This window comes from Hemitrygon akajei, chromosome 4 (genome assembly GCF_048418815.1).
Source record: "Hemitrygon akajei chromosome 4, sHemAka1.3, whole genome shotgun sequence".
In the NCBI taxonomy this organism is placed as follows: domain Eukaryota; kingdom Metazoa; phylum Chordata; class Chondrichthyes; order Myliobatiformes; family Dasyatidae; genus Hemitrygon; species Hemitrygon akajei.
The window spans coordinates 185,798,192-185,822,186 of record NC_133127.1 but is presented as its reverse complement, the minus strand read 5'-3'; the positions used below and the strand labels follow the sequence as shown (position 1 = coordinate 185,822,186).

The 23,995-nt window shown below is 45.6% G+C and overlaps 1 protein-coding gene across 3 annotated transcripts in view; it reads left to right on the top strand.

The window, feature by feature from the left end:
• LOC140727036 (uncharacterized) overlaps positions 1 to 23,995 on the top strand; it is an 85,714-nt gene that overhangs the window by 29,068 nt on the left and 32,651 nt on the right. For all 3 annotated transcript variants that reach the window (XM_073044208.1, XM_073044207.1, XM_073044206.1), the window contains 7 exons: positions 5,915 to 5,974; positions 7,463 to 7,525; positions 11,840 to 11,899; positions 13,396 to 13,458; positions 18,491 to 18,550; positions 19,318 to 19,374; positions 23,342 to 23,401. In XM_073044208.1, coding sequence (XP_072900309.1) covers positions 5,915 to 5,974; positions 7,463 to 7,525; positions 11,840 to 11,899; positions 13,396 to 13,458; positions 18,491 to 18,550; positions 19,318 to 19,374; positions 23,342 to 23,401 — 423 coding nt within the window. The remainder of the gene's footprint in view (positions 1 to 5,914; positions 5,975 to 7,462; positions 7,526 to 11,839; positions 11,900 to 13,395; positions 13,459 to 18,490; positions 18,551 to 19,317; positions 19,375 to 23,341; positions 23,402 to 23,995) is intronic.

Genomic DNA, 23,995 nt, shown 5'->3' with positions numbered 1-23,995 from the left:
TGGTCGTCCTCCCGAAACTCCCACTTCGGACTCCCCGGTGGTCGTCCGAGCGCACGTCCTCCTTCCTCGGCGTCTTCCTCCCGACTCCCTACACCCCAAGCCCACGCAACCCCTCCCCCAAGTTCCCAGCCTCACAAAACACAATAACATTCCCCATTGATTAACAAATGAATACAATTACCATATCAGCCATTCTAAAGCGAAACAATGGCAAGAGAAACTTTTAACAGACAAAGAAGCATTCCTACTCGTAACAAACCAAAGAAGCTGTGGTGAACTAGATATACCTGTCTGACTGCTCCTGTGGCTCCTCCCACAGACCCTGCTGACTGCTCCTGTGGCTCCTCCCACAGACCCCTGTATAAAGGCGACTGTGGTCTGCTGCTCTCCCTCATTTTCCCAGGATGTAGTGTTGTTCTTCAGTCAATAAAAGCCGATATCTCACTTCCTAAGTCTCAGCGTGAGTTATTGATGGTGCATCAGAAGCCCTTTTTAGTAACACACACAGGACATTGTACATCCTTTTATACCGATGACTGTGTGGGTAACTGTAACTCAATCACCATCTATAAATTGGCTGCTAATAGAATCTTGGATAGAGATGAGAGTGCATGCTGGATGAGATATACCAGCTAGTTGAATGGTGTCACAGCACCAATGTTAGTGAAGTGAAAAGAGCTGAGTGTGGACATCAGGAAGGGTAAGGAAAGGGAACATGGACCAATCCTTAAAGAGGGGTCAGAAGTGGAGAGAGTGAGCAATTTCACATTCCTGGGTGTCTAGATCTCTGAGGATCTAACCTGGTCCAAACATATCGATGCAGCTCTAAAGAAAGCAAGACAGCTGCTATATTTCATTAGAAGTTTGAAGAGATTCAGTTTGTCACCTAAAACACTGAAAAACTTAAATAGATATACCGCAGAGAGCACTCTGGCAGGTACTGGAGCACTGTCTAGTATGGGGGGCGGGGGGGTTGCTACTTCACTGGACTGAAATAAGCTACAGAAAGTTGTGAAATTAGTCAACTCTGTATTGGGTACTAGCCTCTGTAGTAACCAAGACATTTTCAAGGAGCGGTGCCTCAGAAATGTGACATCCATTATAAAGACCCTCATCACCCAGGACATGCCCTCTTCTCATTGTTACCATCAGGCAGGAGGTACTGAAGCCTGAAGGTACACACTGAGCAATTCAAGAACAGCTTCTTCCTTTCTGCCATCCAAGTCCTAAATGGACATTGAATCCATGAACGCTACTTCACTTTTTTTTCTGTTTTTTGATATATATTATTTCTGTTTTTGCACTATTTTATTCTATTCAATATACATACATATCTTATTGTAGTTGGTTTACTTATTTTGTTTTTCTTTCAATATTATCTATCTTGTATTGCTGCTGCTCCATTAACAAATTTCATGACACTTATTTTGATTCTGCTTCTGACATAAAAACAGCCAAAAGTAGCAGTGCTTTTCTGGTGTGCAGAAGTACATCTTTGAATGCACAGCACATCAGATCTTGAAGTGGATGGACTACAGCAGCAGAAGACCACAAACATGCATTGAGAGGTCACTTTATTAGGTAGAGGAAGTACCTAATAAAGTGGCCACAGAGTGTAAGTGTCATGTTGAAAAATTTTCTGAAACAAATTGAAATAATTACAAAATTTTCATTTCTAGAAGCTAATGACTTTGATCTTAACGACGCTCTCGATGAAGACTCCCATGTTCCAACAGATGTGTATTCTTTTACTAAAATTGTCTATTTGCAGAGAAATATCTTCTTACCGAAAGTCAATCAATACAATGTTTCTTTGCAGCTCAAACTGAGGCCACTCAGCCTATAGTGTCCAGACCAGTCAATATAATCATAATTACAGGAGATTCTGCAGATACTGGAAATCTTGAGGAACAAACACAAAATGTTGGAGGAACTCAGCAGCTCTGAAGGCATCTATGGAGGGAATATGCTGTCAATATTTTGGGCCGAGACATTTCATTACAACTGGAGAGGAAAGGAGTCAGAAGCCAGAATGAGAAGGTGGGAGGAGTGGAAGTAATGATAAGTGGAGCCAAGTGAGGGGGAGGTTAGGTCGGTAGGGGAGGGGTGGGGTGAAGTGAGAAGCTGTGAGGTGGTTGGTGGAAGAGATAAAAGGGCTGGAGAGGAAGGGATCTGATAGAAGAGGAGAGTAAACCATGGAGAAAAAGGCAGGAAGAGGCGTGCCAGAAGGAGATGATGGGCAGAAGAGAAGTGAAGAAGTAAGAGGAGAGCTAGAATGGAGAATGGAAAATGGAAGGAGAGGGGAGGAATTACTAAAAGTTAGAGAAATCGATGTTCATGCCATCAACTTGGAGGCTACCTCTAGATGTTGCTCCTGATCCCTGAGGGTGAACTCAGCATGTCATAAGAGGACCAACATGGACTTTATTTTACATCCCTGCGGATCAATATCTTTCCTGTCTGATGCCTCTGCTGGTAGTCAAAAACAGAGAGGAGGCCATTTAGGTATCAATGCCTGTGCTGGCCCTTCAATGGTACATTGTGCTCAGGACAATAAACCTACCATTTGCAGCAAATATGAGGACTTTACTGCTGAGATGCACTGTGTTTTCAACCATCCAGGAAGTGGAAGGAAAGAAGTGGGTCTGATACTGTGCCTGCACAAAGCCTCACACTCTGTTGGGCATGGACTGGATGGGCTAAAGCACCTGTTTCTGTGCTGTAGTGTAGACTATGAGTGCAAATCCTGATGATGTAATTCTCTTTTGTTGACACCATTAAGAGTGATTGTTTTAAGGGAAATTGATTTCAATCTTTGTGTTGCATCACCCAGGGCAGGATGATATCGGTTTCAACCTAGAAGATGCATTAAATGAAGATCCTGTCAAACCACAAGGAATGTTGGAATCATGATATTAATATTGAGCCATCTAGCACAGAAATTGGCCCTTGGTGACCATCATGTATCCATCTATACTAATCTTATTTCCCAGTTCTTGGTCTGTGGTCTTCAATATATGGTTTGTGGATACAATAGGGTCTTTTAAGAGACTCTTAGATAGGTACATGGAGCTTAGAAAAATAGATGGCTACACAGTTGGGAAATTCTAGGCAGTATGTAGAGTAGGTTGCATGCAATGTCCAACAGGGTCTTGCGATCACTATCATGATCCTCACTTTGCCTGGTCATCCGGTTCACTGCTGAGATGGGAACCCACCTGCCAGACCATCTGCCTGCTACCTCAACTGATTTCACCCTGTAAATCTCTGAAGTCATTGAAAAACCTCACCAAACTCCTGAAGGAATACCACAACTTAGCCTTCACCACAGTGAAAGGGAAGCCAGCACCCAGCTAGTGCCAGATTTTTCTTTGTCACTGGTTCTTTGTCCCTGTGTCAACTACCATGGACTCAGCTAAATCACTATTATGAACTGCTACCCTTTCTCCTTGATGGATAGTGCATTTGAAACACACTGCAGGCCTAGATCTTCACCAATTGGATTTACTATGGCCATGCAACCTGATCTGCGTCCGCCAGGGGGGATAAGTGGAACATGGCATTCATAACGCCCGCTGACCACTACAAACACTTGGTCTAGAATACTTGAGCAGGGATATGATGCTGCGGCTTTATAAGGCACTGGTGAGACCTCACCTTGAGTATTGTGAACAGTTTTGGGCTTCTTATCTAAGAAAAAATGTGCTGGCATTGGAGAGGGTTCAGAGGAGATTCACAAGGATGATTCCGGGAATGAAAGGGTTATCCACTGAGGAATGTTTGATGGCTCTGGTCCCATACTCACTGGAATTTAGAAAGATAAGGGGGGATCTCATTGAAACCTTTTGAAATTTGAAAGGCCAAGACAGTAAATGTGGAAAGAATGTTTCCCATGATGGGAGAGTCTAGGACAAGAGGGCACCGCCTCAGGATAGAGGAGCATTCATTTAAAACAGAGAAGTGGTGAAATTGTGGAATTTGTTACCACAGGCAGCTGTAGAGGCCAGGTTGAAGGGCGTATGTAAGGCAGAGATTGATAGGTTCTTGATTGGACACAGCATCAAAGGTTACGGGGAGAAGGCTGGGGGAGTGGAGCAGAGGGGGGTGGGGGGAAGAAATTGACCAGCCATGGACTGTCCGACAGACTGTATGTTTTCCAAGCCTTCATCAACAAGATCCTCCAAGCTATGCTACACAGCCACAGTATGTGTGCGTCTACCTCGATGACATCCTCATCTTCTCTAAGAATCCCCAGGACTATCTCTTCAGCAATTCCTTGAAAACCAGCAGTACTGCAAGTTAGAAAATGCAGTTCTATGCCCCAGTCATCTCCTTCCCGAGTTATGTCCTTTCACCCCACGGTATAACGATGGACCCACAGAAAGTGTGCACTGTGGTTGAATAGCCATGACCGTACACTCTCAAACAGCTAGAACGCTTTTTGGGCTCCTCCAACTTCTACCGCCATTTCATCAGAAACTATAGCCTAATTGCTGCTCCTGTCACCTCCCTCACCTAGTCACCTACCTCATGGATAACTTGCTTTGCTCTTGAGGAGCTCAAGTGGTGCTTCACCACCTCTCCTATTCTCCACCATATAAGCCCTTCCAGACCTTTTATGGTAGAGGTGGATGCATCTGACGTGGGCAGCAGGTCCATCCTCTCCCAGCGAGGAGTGGTTAGAAAGACACAACCTTGTGCCTTCTCCTCACACAAGTTCAAATTTGCATAGCACCGTCATGGAATAGAAGACGAAGAGCTCCTTGCTATAAAATGGGCCTTTGAATGATGGAGACTTTGACAATGGGAAGCACTGATCCCTTTCTGACCTGTACTGACCACCAAAACCTATTATCCCTATAACAGGATCTACTCTGGGTTGAGCTGTGCCTCAATCTACACACTTCCTCTAACATGGTATGTCATCCTTCTGAAGCACTTCATGGCGACCAAACCCCATTGTCCATTGCAGAGGAACCCATGGTGGAGGTCCCGACCACCAGGACTCTGGTTCGCTGCTACCAGAATGCTTGGTGGAGAGAATGAAGGGCCATCCTAGCTGCCAACGACCGGCAACCGGGCTGGGGAACGTGTCTGGCTGTCCAACTGAGATCTGTTCCTGCAAGATCTCGTCCTGGTCCCTTCGAGATCACCCATTGCATCAATCCAGTAAGTTACCAGCTCCTGCTGACACCTCAGAGTCTGCACAGGACCCTCTGCTACAGCCGGCCTCTGACTGCCCAGGATGATCTGATGAAGGGTCTCGGCCCGAAATGTCGTCCGTTTACTCTTTTCCATAGATGCTGCCTGGCCTGATGAGTTCCTCCAGCATTTTGTGTGTGTTGCGTAGATCTGCAGATTTTCTCCTGTTTGTGCCAGGATGATCTGGATGGGTCCAGTGAAACTCAGCGATGAACAATGGATCCAAGTTGCAACTGGATGGTACCCAAAACCTCTCCTCTGGGCCATACCCTTCCCAGTGGACCAGGTACTACCTCGCCCATGGCACCATGAATCCAGCAACCGATAAACTGCATACATTGGACCACCTTCCGCAATCCTAGGATCTTAAGGTGCAGGCTCAGGTGGGTTGAGTGGCCCATAGGTAACAGGCTTGTGGCAGGACACGGGGAAGGTAGGTGTGATCCTGAGGGGCAGTGGCAGCTGGTTCGCTTTCGAGGAGTTCAAGGTATGCTTCACTTCCACTCTAGTTCGCGTTTGTCTTTCCTGGAGAAAAGGACTGTGTACATTTACCTTATCTATACCCCTCCTTAAGATATTATACACCTCTATAAAGTCATCCCTCAGTTACCTTTGGTGCAAGGAATAGAGTCCTAGCCTATCAAACCTCAACCTGTAACTGATGCCCTTGAGTTCAAATGTATGCAAGTAACTACTACCATTCACCCTTCAGGTAATGACGATGGATTTGATCTTAACGATGCTCTCCGAGGTGATACAGCTGAGCCTCCAGGTATGTATTGATAAAGAATATCTGCGTATGTTGGATTGCGAATTGCTCATTAATGCTTTTTTTTGGTGGTGGTGCTAAATGTACAAGAAGTCAATAACCAGCTGATGGAGAGTTTGTTCCAAAGCTTTCATATCTGCTGTTGGGAGAGGGAGGGGACTCTGTGGCCCGATGGAGAGGGGTGTTTGGGATGGACTATTGTGAAAATCACAGCCTACACACCTCAGAAAAGGTTTATTAAGCAGATCAGAAAAAAAAACTACCTGATTTGCATGTGTGTGACAAGAAAGAAAAGCAAAGAATCGTTTAAAATAGTTTACGGAGTAGGATTGGAAAAGGACAAGGTTTATGTGAAATATAAATCCACGCAGAGACTAGATGGGCCTGTGCCTTCTTCTCACACAAGTTCAACTTTGCATAGCACTGTCATGGAGTTGAAGACAAGGAGCTTACTTGCTATAAAATGGGCCTTTGAGGAATTGAGACATTGACAATGGGAAGCACTGAGCACTTCCTGACCTGTAATGACCACCAAAACCTCATATCCATACAACAGACCCACCAACTCAATCCACATCAAGCTTATGGGGTCATTTGTCTTTGAAAAATTAAACTTCATCATCTCCTACCGACCTGATTCCAAGAACACTAAGGTGGACGCCCTGTCACAGCAGTTCGACCCAGCTGAAATGCAGATCAAATGCAGAAACCAGAATGAGAAGGTGGGGGCAGTGGAAGTAATGATAAGTGGAGCCAAGTGAGAGGTGGGGTGAAGTGAGAAGCTGTGAGGTGGTTGGTGGAAGAGATAAAAGGGCTGGAGAGGAAGGGATCTGATAGGAGAGGAGAGTAAACCATGGAGAAAAGGGCAGGAGGAGGCGTGCCGGAAGGAGATGATGGGCAGAAGAGAAGTGAAGAGGTAAGAGGAGAGCCAGAATGGAGAATGGAAAATGGAAGGAGTGGGGAGGAATTACTAAAAGTTAGAGAAATCAATGTTCATGCCATCAACTTGGAGGCTACCTCCAGATGTTGCTCCTGATCCCTGAGGGTGACCTCAGCATGTCATAAGAGGACCAACATGGACATTATTTTACATCCCTGCGGATCAGTATCTTTCCTGTCTGATGCCCCTGCTGGTAGTCAAAAAAAGAGAGGAGGCCATTTAGGTATCAGTGCCTGTGCTGGCCCTTCAATGGTTCATTGTGCTCAGGACAATAAACCTACCATTTGCAGCAAATATGAGGACTTTACTGCTGAGATGCACTGTGTTTTCAGCCATCCAGGAAGTGGAAGGAAAGAAGTGGGTCTGATACTGTGCCTGCACAAAGCCTCACTCTCTGTTGGGCATGGACTGGAGGGGCTAAAGCACCTGTTTCTGTGCTGTAGTGTAGACTATGAGTGCTATTCCTGATGATGTAATTCTCTTTTGTTGACACCATTAAGTGTGACTGTTTTGAGGGAAATTGATTTCAATCCTTGTGTTGCGTCACTCAGGGCAGGATGATATCAGTTTCAACCTAGAAGATGCATTAAATGAAGATCCTGTCAAACCACAAGGTATGTTGGAATCATGATATTAATATTGAGCCATCTCGCACAGAAATTGGCCCCTGGTGACCATCATGTATCCATCTATACTAATCTTATTTCCCAGTTCTTGGTCTGTGGTCTTCAATATATGGTTTGTGGATACAATAGGGTCTTTTAAGACACTCTTAGATAGGTACATGGAGCTTAGAAAAATAGATGGCTATGCAGTAGGGAAATTCTAGGCAGTATATAGAGTAGGTTGCATGGTTGGCACAGTATTGTGGGCCGAAGGGCCTGTTATGTGCTGTAGATTTCTATGTTCTATGTCCATCCCTGCCATCCACCAATAAAACAGTGAATTAGACTTGCAGCATTCCATCTTAACAATGTCCAACAGAGTCTTGCGATCATTATCATGATCCTCACTTTGCCTGGTCATCTGGTTCACTGCTGAGATGAGAACCCACCTGCCAGACCATCTGCCTGCTACCTCAGCTGATTTCACTCTGTAACTCCCTGAAGTCATTGAAAACCCTGGACCTCACCAAACTCTCGAAGGAATACCACAACTTAGCCTTCACCACAGTGAAAGGGAAGCCAGCACCTAACTAGTGCCAGATTCTTCTTTGTCATTGGTTCTTTGTCCATGCATCAACTACCATGGACTCAACTAAATCACTATTATGAACTGTTACCCTTTTTCCTTGATGGATAGTGCATTTGAAACACTCCGCAGGGCCAGATCTTCACCAACTGGATTTACGGAGGCCATGCAACCTGATCTGCATCCGCCAGGGGGATGAGTGGAACATGGCTTTCATAACGCCCATTGACCACTGCAAATACTTGGTCTAGAATACTTGAGCAGGGTTATGATGCTGAGGCTTTAAAAGGCACTGGTGAGGCCTCACCTTGAGTATTGTGACCCGTGTTGGGCTTCTTATCTAAGAAACAATGTGCTGGCATTGGAGTGGGTTCAGAGGAGATTCACAAGGATGATTCCGGGAATGAAAGGGTTATTTCCTATGAGGAATGTTTGATGGCTCTGGTCCCATACTCACTGGAATTTAGAAGGATAAGGGGGGGATCTCATTGAAACCTTGTGAATTTTGAAAGGCTAAGACAGAGTAGATGTGGAAAGAATGTTTCCCATGATGGGGGAGTCTAGGACAAGAGGGCACCGCCTCAGGATAGAGGAGCATCAATTTAAAACAGAAATGTGGGGAAATTTCTTTAGCCAGAGGGTGGTGAAATTGTGGAATTTGTTACCACAGGCAGCTGTGGAGGCCAGGTTGTAGGATCTATGTAAGGCAGAGATATGATAGGTTGTTGACTGGACATGGCATCAAAGGTTATGGGGAGTGGAGCAGAGGAGGGGAAAAAAAGCACCAGTCATGGTCTGTCCAACGGCCTGTATGTTTTTCAAGCCTTCATTAACAAGATCCTCCAAGCCATGCTACACAGCCACAGTATGCCTACATAGGAGATTAGTGGGCAAAATTAGAGCACATGGTATCGAGGGTAGGGTACTAACATGAATAGAAAATTGGTTGGCAGACAGGAAACAAAGAGTAGGGATTAACGGTTCCTTTGCAGAATGACAGGCAGTGACTAGTGGGGTACCGTAAGGCTCGGTGCTGGGACCGCAACTATTTACAATATACATTAATGATTTAGATGAAGGGATTAAAAGTAACATTAGCAAATTTACAGATGACACAAAGCTGGGTGGCAGTGTGAAATATGAGGAGGATGTTAGGAGAATGTAGGGTGGCTTGGACAGGTTGGGTGAGTGGGCAGATGCATGGCAGATGCAGTTTAATGTGAATAAATGTGAGGTCATCTACTTTGGTGGCAAAAACAGGAAGGCAGATTACTATCTGAATGGTGTCAAGTTGTGAAAAGGGGAAGTACAACGAGACCTAGGTGTCCTTGTTCATCAGTCTCTGAAAGTAAGCATGCAGGTACAGCAGGCAGTGAAGAAAGCTAATGGCATGTTGGCCTTCATAACAAGGGGAGTTGAGAATAGGAACAAAGAGGTCCTTCTGCAGTTGTACAGGGCCCTGGTGAGACCACACCTGGAGTATTGTGTTCAGTTTTGGTCTCCAAATTTGAGGAAGGACATTCTTGCTATTGAGGGAGTGCAGCGTAGGTTCACGAGGTTGATTCCCGGGATGGTGGGACTGTCATATGTTGAAAGATTGGAGCGACTGGGCTTGTATACACTGGAATTTAGAAGGATGAGAGGGGATCTGATTGAAACATATAAGATTATTAAGGGGTTGGACATGCTAGAGGCAGGAAACATGTTCCTGATGTTGGGGGAGTCCAGAACCAGAGACCAAATTTAAGAATAAGGGGTAGACCATTTAGAACAGAGTTGAGGAAAAACTTTTACACCCAGAGAGTTGTGGATCTATGGAATGCTGTGCCTCAGAAGGCAGTGGAGGCCAATTCTCTGGATGCTTTCAAGAAAGATTTAGATGGAGCTCTTAAAGATAGTGGAGTCAAGGGATATGGGGAGAAGGCAGGAACGGGGTACTGATTGTGGATGATCAGCCATGATCACATTGAATGGCAGTGCTGGCTCGAGGGGCCAATCTCCTACTCCTGCACCTATTGTCTATTGTCTATGTGTGCGTCTACCTCGATGACATCCTCATCTTCTCTAAGAATCCCCAGGACTATATCTCTTCAGTAATTCCTCGAAAACCAGCAGTACTGCGTTAGAAAATGCAGTTCTATGCCCCAGTCATCTCCTTCCTGAGTTATGTCCTTTCACCCCACGGTATAACTATGGACCCACAGAAAGTGTGCACCGTGGTTGAATAGCCATGACCGTACACTCTCAAACAGCTAGAACGCTTTTTGGGCTCCTCCAACTTCTACCGCCATTTCATCAGAAACTATAGCCTAATTGCTGCTCCTGTCACCTCCCTCACCAAGTCACCTACCTCAAGCATAACTTGCTTTGCTCTTGAGGAGCTCAAGTGGTGCTTCACCACCTCTCCTATTCTCCACCATATAAGCCCTTCCAGACCTTTTATGGTAGAGGTGGATGCATCTGACGTGGGCAGCAGGTCCATCCTCTCCCAGCGAGGAGTGGTTAGAAAGACACAACTTTGTGCCTTCTCCTCACACAAGTTCAAATTTGCATAGCACCGTCATGGAATAGAAGACGAACAGCTCCTTGCTATAAAATGGGCCTTTGAATGATGGAGACTTTGACAACGGGAAGCACTGATCCCTTTCTGACCTGTACTGACCACCAAAACCTATTATCCCTATAACAGGATCTACTCTGGGTTGAGCTGTGCCTCAATCTACACACTTCCTCTAACATGGTATGTCATCCTTTTGAAGCACTTCATGGCGTCCAAACCCCATTGTCCATTGCGGAGGAACCCATGGTGGAGGTCCCGACCACCAGGACTCTGGTTCGCTGCTACCAGAATGCTTGGTGGAGAGAATGAAGGGCCATCCTAGCTGCCAACGACCGGCAACCGGGCTGGGGAACGTGTCTGGCTGTCCAACTGAGATCTGTTCCTGCAAGATCTCGTCCTGGTCCCTTCGAGATCACCCATTGCATCAATCCAGTAAGTTACCAGCTCCTGCTGACACCTCAGAGTCTGTACAGGACCCTCTGCTACAGCCGGCCTCTGACTGCCCAGGATGATCTGATGAAGGGTCTCGGCCCGAAATGTCGTCCGTTTACTCTTTTCCATAGATGCTGCCTGGCCTGATGAGTTCCTCCAGCATTTTGTGGGTGTTGCGTAGATCTGCAGATTTTCTCCTGTTTGTGCCAGGATGATCTGGATGGGTCCAGTGAAACTCAGCGATGAACAATGGATCCAAGTTGCAACTGGATGGTACCCAAAACCTCTCCTCTGGGCCATACCCTTCCCAGTGGACCAGGTACTACCTCGCCCATGGCACCATGAATCCAGCAACCGATAAACTGCATACATTGGACCACCTTCCGCAATCCTAGGATCTTAAGGTGCAGGCTCAGGTGGGTTGAGTGGCCCATAGGTAACAGGCTTGTGGCAGGACACGGGGAAGGTAGGTGTGATCCTGAGGGGCAGTGGCAGCTGGTTCGCTTTCGAGGAGTTCAAGGTATGCTTCACTTCCACTCTAGTTCGCGTTTGTCTTTCCTGGAGAAAAGGACTGTGTACATTTACCTTATCTATACCCCTCCTTAAGATATTATACACCTCTATAAAGTCATCCCTCAGTTACCTTTGGTGCAAGGAATAGAGTCCTAGCCTATCAAACCTCAACCTGTAACTGATGCCCTTGAGTTCAAATGTATGCAAGTAACTACTACCATTCACCCTTCAGGTAATGACGATGGATTTGATCTTAACGATGCTCTCCGAGGTGATACAGCTGAGCCTCCAGGTATGTATTGATAAAGAATATCTGCGTATGTTGGATTGCGAATTGCTCATTAATGCTTTTTTTTGGTGGTGGTGCTAAATGTACAAGAAGTCAATAACCAGCTGATGGAGAGTTTGTTCCAAAGCTTTCATATCTGCTGTTGGGAGAGGGAGGGGACTCTGTGGCCTGATGGAGCGGGGTGTTTGGGATGGACTATTGTGAAAATCACAGCCTACACACCTCAGAAAAGGTTTATTAAGCAGATCAGAAAAAAAACTACCTGATTTGCATGTGTGTGACAAGAAAGAAAAGCAAAGAATCATTTAAAATAGTTTACGGAGTAGGATTGGAAAAGGACAAGGTTTATGTGAAATATAAATCCACGCAGAGACTAGATGGGCCTGTGCCTTCTTCTCACACAAGTTCAACTTTGCATAGCACTGTCATGGAGTTGAAGACAAGGAGCTACTTGCTATAAAATGGGCCTTTGAGGAATTGAGACATTGACAATGGGAAGCACTGAGTACTTCCTGACCTGTAATGACCACCAAAACCTCATATCCATACAACAGACCCACCAACTCAATCCACATCAAGCTTATGGGGTCATTTGTCTTTGAAAAATTAAACTTCATCATCTCCTACCGACCTGATTCCAAGAACACTAAGGTGGACGCCCTGTCACAGCAGTTTGACCCAGCTGAAATGCAGATCAAATGCAGAAACCAGAATGAGAAGGTGGGGGCAGTGGAAGTAATGATAAGTGGAGCCAAGTGAGGGGTGGGGTGAAGTGAGAAGCTGTGAGGTGGTTGGTGGAAGAGATAAAAGGGCTGGAGAGGAAGGGATCTGATAGGAGAGGAGAGTAAACCATGGAGAAAAGGGCAGGAGGAGGCGTGCCGGAAGGAGATGATGGGCAGAAGAGAAGTGAAGGGGTAAGAGGAGAGCCAGAATGGAGAATGGAAAATGGAAGGAGTGGGGAGGAATTACTAAAAGTTAGAGAAATCAATGTTCATGCCATCAAGTTGGAGGCTACCCAGATGGAATATAAGGTGTTGCTCCTGATCCCTGAGGGTGACCTCAGCATGTCATAAGAGGACCAACATGGACATTATTTTACATCCCTGCGGATCAGTATCTTTCCTGTCTGATGCCCCTGCTGGTAGTCAAAAAAAGAGAGGAGGCCATTTAGGTATCAGTGCCTGTGCTGGCCCTTCAATGGTTCATTGTGCTCAGGACAATAAACCTACCATTTGCAGCAAATATGAGGACTTTACTGCTGAGATGCACAGTGTTTTCAACCATCCAGGAAGTGGAAGGAAAGAAGTGGGTCTGATACTGTGCCTGCACAAAGCCTCACTCTCTGTTGGGCATGGACTGGAGGGGCTAAAGCACCTGTTTCTGTGCTGTAGTGTAGACTATGAGTGCAAATCCTGATGATGTAATTCTCTTTTGTTGACACCATTAAGTGTGACTGTTTTGAGGGAAATTGATTTCAATCCTTGTGTTGCGTCACTCAGGGCAGGATGATATCGGTTTCAACCTAGAAGATGCATTAAATGAAGATCCTGTCAAACCACAAGGTATGTTGGAATCATGATATTAATATTGAGCCATCTCGCACAGAAATTGGCCCCTGGTGACCATCATGTATCCATCTATACTAATCTTGTTTCCCAGTTCTTGGTCTGTGGTCTTCAATATATGGTTTGTGGATACAATAGGGTCTTTTAAGAGACTCTTAGATAGGTACACGGAGCTTAGAAAAATAGATGGCTATGCAGTAGGGAAATTCTAGGCAGTATGTAGAGTAGGTTGCATGGTTGGCACAGTATTGTGGGCCGAAGGGCCTGTTATGTGCTGTAGATTTCTATGTTCTATGTCCATCCCTGCCATCCACCAATAAAACAGTGAATTAGACTTGCAGCTGTCCATCTTAACAATGTCCAACAGGGTCTTGTGATCATTATCATGATCCTCACTTTGCCTGGTCATCCGGTTCACTGCTGAGATGGGAACCCACCTGCCAGACCATCTGCCTGCTACCTCAGCTGATTTCACTCTGTAACTCCCTGAAGTCATTGAAAACCCTGGACCTCACCAAACCCCCGAAGGAATACCACAACTTAGCCTTCACCACAGTGAAAGGGAAGCCAGCACCCAGCTAGTGCCAGATTCTTCTTTGTCATTGGTTCTTTGTCCCTGCGTCAACTACCATGGACTCAGCTAAATCACTATTATGAACTGTTACCCTTTCTCCTTGATGGATAGTGCATTTGAAACACTCTGCAGGCCTAGATCTTCACCAATTGGATTTACTATGGCCATGCAACCTGATCTGCGTCCGCCAGGGGGGATAAGTGGAACATTGCATTCATAACGCCCATTGACCACTACAAACACTTGATCTAGAATACTTGAGCAGGGATATGATGCTGTGGCTTTATAAGGCACTGGTGAGACCTCACCTTGAGTATTGTGAACAGTTTTGGGCTTCTTATCTAAGAAAAAATGTGCTGACATTGGAGAGGGTTCAAAGGAGATTCACAAGGATGATTCCGGGAATGAAAGGGTTATCCTATGAGGAATGTTTGATGGCTCTGGTCCCATACTCACTGGAATTTAGAAAGATAAGGGGGGATCTCATTGAAACCTTTTGAAATTTGAAAGGCCAAGACAGTAAATGTGGAAAGAATGTTTCCCATGATGGGGGAGTCTAGGACAAGAGGGCACCTCCTCAGGATAGAGGAGCATTCATTTAAAACAGAGAAGTGGTAAAATTGTGGAATTTGTTACCACAGGCAGCTGTGGAGGCCAGGTTGAAGGGCGTATGTAAGGCAGAGATTGATAGGTTCTTGATTGGACACAGCATCAAAGGTTACGGGGAGAAGGCTGGGGGAGTGGAGCAGAGGGGGGTGGGGTGAAGAAATTGACCAGCCATGGACTGTCCGACAGACTATATGTTTTTCAAGCCTTCATTAACAAGGTCCTCCAAGCCATGCTACACAGCCACAGTATGCTCATACACAGGCCTCATATGGAGCCAGTGATCATTAATGGAGAATGTGTGGAGCAGGTTAAGACCTACAAGTATCTGGGAGTACAGTTAGACGAGAAGCTAGACTGGACTGCCAACACAGATGCCTTGTGCAGGAAGGCACAGAGTCGAATGTACTTCCTAAGAAGGTTGGCGTCATTCAATGTCTGTAGTGAGATGCTGAAGATGTTCTATAGGTCAGTTGTGGAGAGCGCCCTCTTCTTTGTGGTGGCGTGTTGGGGAGGAAGCATTAAGAAGAGGGACGCCTCACGTCTTAATAAGCTGGTAAGGAAGGCGGGCTCTGTCGTGGGCAAAGTACTGGAGAGTTTAACAACGGTAGCTGAGCGAAGGGCGCTGAGTAGGCTACGGTCAATTATGGATAACTCTGAACATCCTCTACAAAGCACCATCCTGAGACAGAGAAGCAGTTTAAGCGACAGGTTACTATCGATGCAATGCTCCTCAGACAGGATGAAGAGGTCAATACTCCCCAATGCCATTAGGCTTTACAATTCTACCACCAGGACTTAAGAACTTTTTAAAGCTATTATTAATGCTTTTTGAGATGGTGATTTAGATGCATATCACATTTTTTTTACTGAGTTAAGTATTGTATGTAATTAGTTTTGCTACAACAAGTGTATGGGACATTGGAAAAAAGTTGAATTTCCCCATGGGGATGAATAAAGTATCTATCTATCTATCTATCTATCTATGCCTACATAGGAGATAAGTGGGCAAAATTAGAGCACATGGTATCGGGGGTAGGGCACTAACATGAATAGAAAATTGGTTGGCAGACAGGAAACAAAGAGTAGGGATTAACGGTTCCTTTGCAGAATGACAGGCTGTGACCAGTGGGGTACCGTAAGGCTCGGTGCTGGGACCGCAACTGTTTACAATATACATTAATGATTTAGATGAAGGGATTAAAAGTAACATTAGCAAATTTACATATGACACAAAGCTGGGTGGCAGTGTGAAATATTAGGAGGATGTTAGGAGAATGTAGTGTGACTTGGACAGGTTGGGTGAGTGGGCAGATGCATGGCAGATGCAGTTTAATGTGAATAAATGTGAGGTCATCTACTTTGGTGGCAAAAACAGGAAGGCAGATTACTATCTGAATGGTGTCAAGTTGTGAAAAGGGGAAGTACAACGAGACCTAGGTGTCCTTGTTCATCAGTCTCTGAAAGTAAGCATGCAGGTACAGCAGGCAGTGAAGAAAGCTAATGGCATGTTGGCCTTCATAACAAGGGGAGTTGAGAATAGGAACAAAGAGGTCCTTCTGCAGTTGTACAGGGCCTTAGTGAGACCACACCTGGAGTATTGTGTTCAGTTTTGGTCTCCAAATTTGAGGAAGGACATTCTTGCTATTGAGGGAGTGCAGCGTAGGTTCACGAGGTTGATTCCCGGGATGGTGGGACTGTCATATGTTGAAAGATTGGAGTGACTGGGCTTGTATACACTGGAATTTAGAAGGATGAGAAGGGATCTGATTGAAACATATAAGATTATTAAGGGGTTGGACACGCTAGAGGCAGGAAACATGTTCCTGATGTTGCGGGAGTCCAGAACCAGAGACCAAATTTAAGAATAGGGGTAGACCATTTAGAACAGAGTTGAGGAAAAACTTTTACACCCAGAGAGTTGTGGATCTATGGAATGCTGTGCCTCAGAAGGCAGTGGAGGCCAATTCTCTGGATGCTTTCAAGAAAGATTTAGATGGAGCTCTTAAAGATAGTGGAGTCAAGGGATATGGGGAGAAGGCAGGAACGGGGTACTGATTGTGGATGATCAGCCATGATCACATTGAATAGCAGTGCTGGCTCGAGGGGCCAAACTCCTACTCCTGCACCTATTGTCTATGTGTGCGTCTACCTCGATGACATCCTCATCTTCTCTAAGAATCCCCAGGACTATATCTCTTCAGTAATTCCTCGAAAACCAGCAGTACTGCAAGTTAGAAAATGCAGTTCTATGCCCCAGTCATCTCCTTCCTGAGTTATGTCCTTTCACCCCACGGTATAACTATGGACCCACAGAAAGTGCGCACCGTGGTTGAATAGCCATGACTGTACACTCTCAAGCAGCTAGAACGCTTTTTGGGCTCCTCCAACTTCTACCGCCATTTCATCAGAAACTATAGCCTAATTGCTGCTCCTGTCACCTCCCTCACCAAGTCACCTACCTCAAGCATAACTTGCTTTGCTCTTGAGGAGCTCAAGTGGTGCTTCACCACCTCTCCTATTCTCCACCATATAAGCCCTTCCAGACCTTTTATGGTAGAGGTGGATGCATCTGACGTGGGCAGCAGGTCCATCCTCTCCCAGCGAGGAGTGGTTAGAAAGACACAACTTTGTGCCTTCTCCTCACACAAGTTCAAATTTGCATAGCACCGTCATGGAATAGAAAACGAACAGCTCCTTGCTATAAAATGGGCCTTTGAATGATGGAGACTTTGACAACGGGAAGCACTGATCCCTTTCTGACCTGTACTGACCACCAAAACCTATTATCCCTATAACAGGATCTACTCTGGGTTGAGCTGTGCCTCAATATACACACTTCCTCTAACATGGTATGTCATCCTTTTGAAGCACTTCATGGCGACCAAACCCCATTGTCCATTGCAGAGGAACCCATGGTGGAGGTCCCGACCACCAGGACTGTGGTTCGCTGTTACCAGAATACTTGGTGGAGAGAATGAAGGGCCATCCTAGCTGCCAACAACCGGCAACCGGGCTGGGGAATGTGTCTGGCTGTCCAACTGAGATCTGTTCCTGCAAGATCTCGTCCTGGTCCCTTCGAGATCACCCATTGCATCAATCCAGTAAGTTACCAGCTCCTGCTGACACCTCAGAGTCTGCACAGGACCCTCTGCTACAGCCGGCCTCTGACTGCCCAGGATGATCTGATGAAGGGTCTCGGCCCGAAATGTCATCCGTTTACTCTTTTCCATAGATGCTGCCTGGCCTGATGAGTTCCTCCAGCATTTTGTGTGTGTTGCGTAGATCTGCAGATTTTCTCCTGTTTGTGCCAGGATGATCTGGATGGGTCCAGTGAAACTCAGCGATGAACAATGGATCCAAGTTGCAACTGGATGGTACCCAAAACCTCTCCTCTGGGCCATACCCTTCCCAGTGGACCAGATACTACCTCGCCCATGGCACCATGAATCCAGCAACCGATAAACTGCATACATTGGACCACCTTCCGCCATCCTAGGATCTTAAGGTGCAGGCTCAGGTGGGTTGAGTGGCCCATAGGTAACGGGCTTGTGGCAGGACACGGGGAAGGTAGGTGTGATCCTGAGGGGCAGTGGCAGCTGGTTCGCTTTCGAGGAGCTCAAGGGACGCTTCAGTTCCGCTCTAGTTCGCGTTTGTCTTTCCTGGAGAAAAGGACTGTGTACATTTACCTTATCTATACCCCTCCTTAAGATATTATACACCTCTATAAAGTCATCCCTCAGTTACCTTTGGTGCAAGGAATAGAGTCCTAGCCTATCAAACCTCAACCTGTAACTGATGCCCTTGAGTTCAAATGTATGCAAGTAACTACTACCATTCACCTTTCAGGTAATGACGATGGATTTGATCTTAACGATGCTCTCCGAGGTGATACAGCTGAGCCTCCAGGTATGTATTGATAAAGAATATCTGCGTATGTTGGATTGCAAATTGCTCATTAATGCTTTTTTTTGGTGGTGGTGCTAAATGTACAAGAAGTCAATAACCAGCTGATGGAGGGTTTGTTCCAAAGCTTTCATATCTGCTGTTGGGAGAGGGAGGGGACTCTGTGGCCTGATGGAGAGGGGTGTTTGGGATGGACTATTGTGAAAATCACAGCCTACACACCTCAGAAAAGGTTTATTAAGCAGATCAGAAAAAAAAACTACCTGATTTGCATGTGTGTGACAAGAAAGAAAAGCAAAGAATTGTTTAAAATAGTTTATGGAGTAGGATTGGAAAAGGACAAGGCTTATGTGAAATATAAATCCACGCAGAGACTAGATGGGCCAAATGGTTTGTAATCCCATTGACCCCTCTCTCTCAACAGCAGTTTCAATCCCATTTTTTCTCCACAGCCCTGTTTCAATCCCCAAATGAATCCCACTGCCTGACCCTCTCCAATAATCCTGAATGTCTCCAAACTAACTCCACTGCCCTGCACTCTCCTAGTAGCCCCATATCAGTCCCCAAACTGATCCCACTGCCCAATCTCTCCCCCGCTACCCCATTTCACTCCCAAAACATGCACAAAATTCTGGAGAAACTCAGCAGTTCAGGCAGCATCTATGGAAAGGAATAAAGAGTCGATGTTTCAGGTCAAGGTCCTTCAATAGGAATCACGGAAGAAAGTTTTATGAAGCAAGTTGAAGTAATTATAAATTCTTCCTTTCCAGATGCTGATGGATTTGATCTTAGAGATGCTCTTGATGACAATCATGTTAAACAAACAGGTCTGTATTGTTTTATTTGAATAATCTGATTCATCTGTTTTGCAGAAAGTGGATTGGTGATTTGATTTAGAGTTGTGGAATAGGAGATTGTTCTGCCATTTTTATATCCCAACCTCCAAAGTTCAAAGTAAATTCATTATCAAATTATGTATACCATAGTCAACCTTGAGATTCATTTCTCTGCAGGAAGACAAAGAATCCAGGAGAAAGAAAGTAGACACATACACACGTAACAAAGACCTCAAAAACATCTAACCTTCAAAAGAGGACAAATTGCCTAAATAATAATAAAAGTTAACAAATAATACATAGAATGTAAGCTGCAGATTCCCTGACGGAGAGCCCACAGTCTGTGGAGTCAGTTCAGCGCTGAGGTGATTGAAGCCATCCACACCAGTACAGTTGCCCCATGGTTGTAGGGCAACGACTGCTCCGAACCTGGTGCTGTGGGACCTAAGACTCCGTCACCCCCCTTCCCGGTGGTAGTAGTGAGAAGTGAGGGAGACGGGTCCAATGCAAGCAGACGGGATGGGCTCAGGTAGGCGATCTTGGCTGACACAGAGCAGCCAAAACTGGTTTGTTTTCCGCTCTCGGACCTCGACGCTTTAATGTTGCTTGACGTCCGGCCTGGCAATGGTCAACCTTCGTCCACTTCAAAGTGCCATACCTGCATTCCTGGGAGTCAATTTCACTAAATCTTTCAGGAGATTGTAAAATCACTTGTTCATTTAGACCAGGGGTGGCCAACCTTTTACATTTCATGCGTCAATTTTTTCCACGCACAAGTTCTATAGTAACATATTTTTACAAGAACTGAATGAGGGTACGAGAGTTGTATGGCGCACCTGAAATCGTGAGTGAAAAAATTGACGCATGGAATGTAAAAGGTTGGCCACCCCTGATTTAACTTTTAAAAGTAAGTTAAAAGGAGATTACAGCCTGCTGATTGGGGTTCGTTCAGAAGTACATCTAATAGTTTTCTGAGCTGCCCACAAAATGTCGCTCAGTATCACCAGTGCCGCCATGGATTCTAATGTCCAGCTGTGTTCTCTGCAGAACACAAGTCATCAAATACACATCCAAGTAGATGTGATGAAGGGCTCATTCAGGTAGTAAATTCTTGACCCCCTACTATCGTTAGAATAACAAAAGCCTTTCCTGAACCCATTTTTTACATTGACCTTCCCTGTTTTTTAACCCCTCTATCAAGTTATTTCCTGCTTATTCTCTCCTGGCCACAGATAATTTTATTCAGCTCATCAGGTGCAACACTTATTCCACATCCAGTAGACACAAAAATAGATGAGCTGATGTTTAATTTCTGTGCTGTCTGTGGGATGTATTCTGTAACAAAGATACTAATATATTGACTTGTGTGTTCAATTTAAGTTCATAAGAACATAAGAAACAGGAGCAGGAGTCGGCCATCTGGCCCATCGAGCCTGCTCTGCTATTCAATAAGATCATGGCTGATCTGGCCATGGACTCATCTCCACCTACCTGCCTTTTCCCATAACCCTCATTTCCACTACTATGCAAAAATCTGTCCAAGTTCACACTCGGCGGTTGATAAACACTGGAATTCTTGGTAAAACCTGCATTAGAAATGCAAGAATTTTAATTAATTTTTGTGTACTTTCAATTATGTGAAGCTTCTATTTATGCAGCAAATCGGAAAAGCATTGTCTTGTCTGATAAAAGTCTGCTGAAATTGTGACCTAGCCCAATTTTGGTCTCCAAATTTGAGGAAGGAGATTCTTGCTATTGAGGGAGTACAGTGTAGGTTCACGAGGATAATTCCCTGAATGGTGGGACTGTCATATGTTGAAAGATTGGAGTGACTGGGCTTGTATACACTGGAATTTAGAAGGATGCGAGGGGATCTGATTGAAGCATATAAGATTATTAAGGGATTGGACATGCTAGAGGCAGGAAACATGTTCCTGATGTTGGGGGAGTCCAGAACCAGAGACCAAATTTAAGAATAAGGGGTAGACCATTTAGAACAGAGTTGAGGAAAAACTTTTACACCCAGAGAGTTGTGGATCTATGGAATGCTGTGCCTCAGAAGGCAGTGGAGGCCAATTCTCTGGATGCTTTCAAGAAAGATTTAGATGGAGCTCTTAAAGATAGTGGAGTCAAGGGATATGGGGAGAAGGCAGGAACGGGGTACTGATTGTGGATGATCAGCTATGATTACATTGAATAGCAATGCTGGCTCGAGGGGCCAAACTCCTACTCCTGCACCTATTGTCTATGTGTGCGTCTACCTCGATGACATCCTCATCTTCTCTAAGAATCCCCAGGACTATATCTCTTCAGTAATTCCTCGAAAACCAGCAGTACTGCAAGTTAGAAAATGCAGTTCTATGCCCCAGTCATCTCCTTCCTGAGTTATGTCCTTTCACCCCACGGTATAACTATGGACCCACAGAAAGTGTGCACCGTGGTTGAATAGCCATGACTGTACACTCTCAAGCAGCTAGAACGCTTTTTGGGCTCCTCCAACTTCTACCGCCATTTCATCAGAAACTATAGCCTAATTGCTGCTCCTGTCACCTCCCTCACCAAGTCACCTACCTCAAGCATAACTTGCTTTGCTCTTGAGGAGCTCAAGTGGTGCTTCACCACCTCTCCTATTCTCCACCATATAAGCCCTTCCAGACCTTTTATGGTAGAGGTGGATGCATCTGACGTGGGCAGCAGGTCCATCCTCTCCCAGCGAGGAGTGGTTAGAAAGACACAACTTTGTGCCTTCTCCTCACACAAGTTCAAATTTGCATAGCACCGTCATGGAATAGAAAACGAACAGCTCCTTGCTATAAAATGGGCCTTTGAATGATGGAGACTTTGACAACGGGAAGCACTGATCCCTTTCTGACCTGTACTGACCACCAAAACCTATTATCCCTATAACAGGATCTACTCTGGGTTGAGCTGTGCCTCAATATACACACTTCCTCTAACATGGTATGTCATCCTTTTGAAGCACTTCATGGCGACCAAACCCCATTGTCCATTGCAGAGGAACCCATGGTGGAGGTCCCGACCACCAGGACTGTGGTTCGCTGTTACCAGAATACTTGGTGGAGAGAATGAAGGGCCATCCTAGCTGCCAACAACCGGCAACCGGGCTGGGGAATGTGTCTGGCTGTCCAACTGAGATCTGTTCCTGCAAGATCTCGTCCTGGTCCCTTCGAGATCACCCATTGCATCAATCCAGTAAGTTACCAGCTCCTGCTGACACCTCAGAGTCTGCACAGGACCCTCTGCTACAGCCGGCCTCTGACTGCCCAGGATGATCTGATGAAGGGTCTCGGCCCGAAATGTCATCCGTTTACTCTTTTCCATAGATGCTGCCTGGCCTGATGAGTTCCTCCAGCATTTTGTGTGTGTTGCGTAGATCTGCAGATTTTCTCCTGTTTGTGCCAGGATGATCTGGATGGGTCCAGTGAAACTCAGCGATGAACAATGGATCCAAGTTGCAACTGGATGGTACCCAAAACCTCTCCTCTGGGCCATACCCTTCCCAGTGGACCAGATACTACCTCGCCCATGGCACCATGAATCCAGCAACCGATAAACTGCATACATTGGACCACCTTCCGCCATCCTAGGATCTTAAGGTGCAGGCTCAGGTGGGTTGAGTGGCCCATAGGTAACGGGCTTGTGGCAGGACACGGGGAAGGTAGGTGTGATCCTGAGGGGCAGTGGCAGCTGGTTCGCTTTCGAGGAGCTCAAGGGACGCTTCAGTTCCGCTCTAGTTCGCGTTTGTCTTTCCTGGAGAAAAGGACTGTGTACATTTACCTTATCTATACCCCTCCTTAAGATATTATACACCTCTATAAAGTCATCCCTCAGTTACCTTTGGTGCAAGGAATAGAGTCCTAGCCTATCAAACCTCAACCTGTAACTGATGCCCTTGAGTTCAAATGTATGCAAGTAACTACTACCATTCACCTTTCAGGTAATGACGATGGATTTGATCTTAACGATGCTCTCCGAGGTGATACAGCTGAGCCTCCAGGTATGTATTGATAAAGAATATCTGCGTATGTTGGATTGCGAATTGCTCATTAATGCTTTTTTTTGGTGGTGGTGCTAAATGTACAAGAAGTCAATAACCAGCTGATGGAGGGTTTGTTCCAAAGCTTTCATATCTGCTGTTGGGAGAGGGAGGGGACTCTGTGGCCTGATGGAGAGGGGTGTTTGGGATGGACTATTGTGAAAATCACAGCCTACACACCTCAGAAAAGGTTTATTAAGCAGATCAGAAAAAAAAACTACCTGATTTGCATGTGTGTGACAAGAAAGAAAAGCAAAGAATTGTTTAAAATAGTTTATGGAGTAGGATTGGAAAAGGACAAGGCTTATGTGAAATATAAATCCACGCAGAGACTAGATGGGCCAAATGGTTTGTAATCCCATTGACCCCTCTCTCTCAACAGCAGTTTCAATCCCATTTTTTCTCCACAGCCCTGTTTCAATCCCCAAATGAATCCCACTGCCTGACCCTCTCCAATAATCCTGAATGTCTCCAAACTAACTCCACTGCCCTGCACTCTCCTAGTAGCCCCATATCAGTCCCCAAACTGATCCCACTGCCCAATCTCTCCCCCGC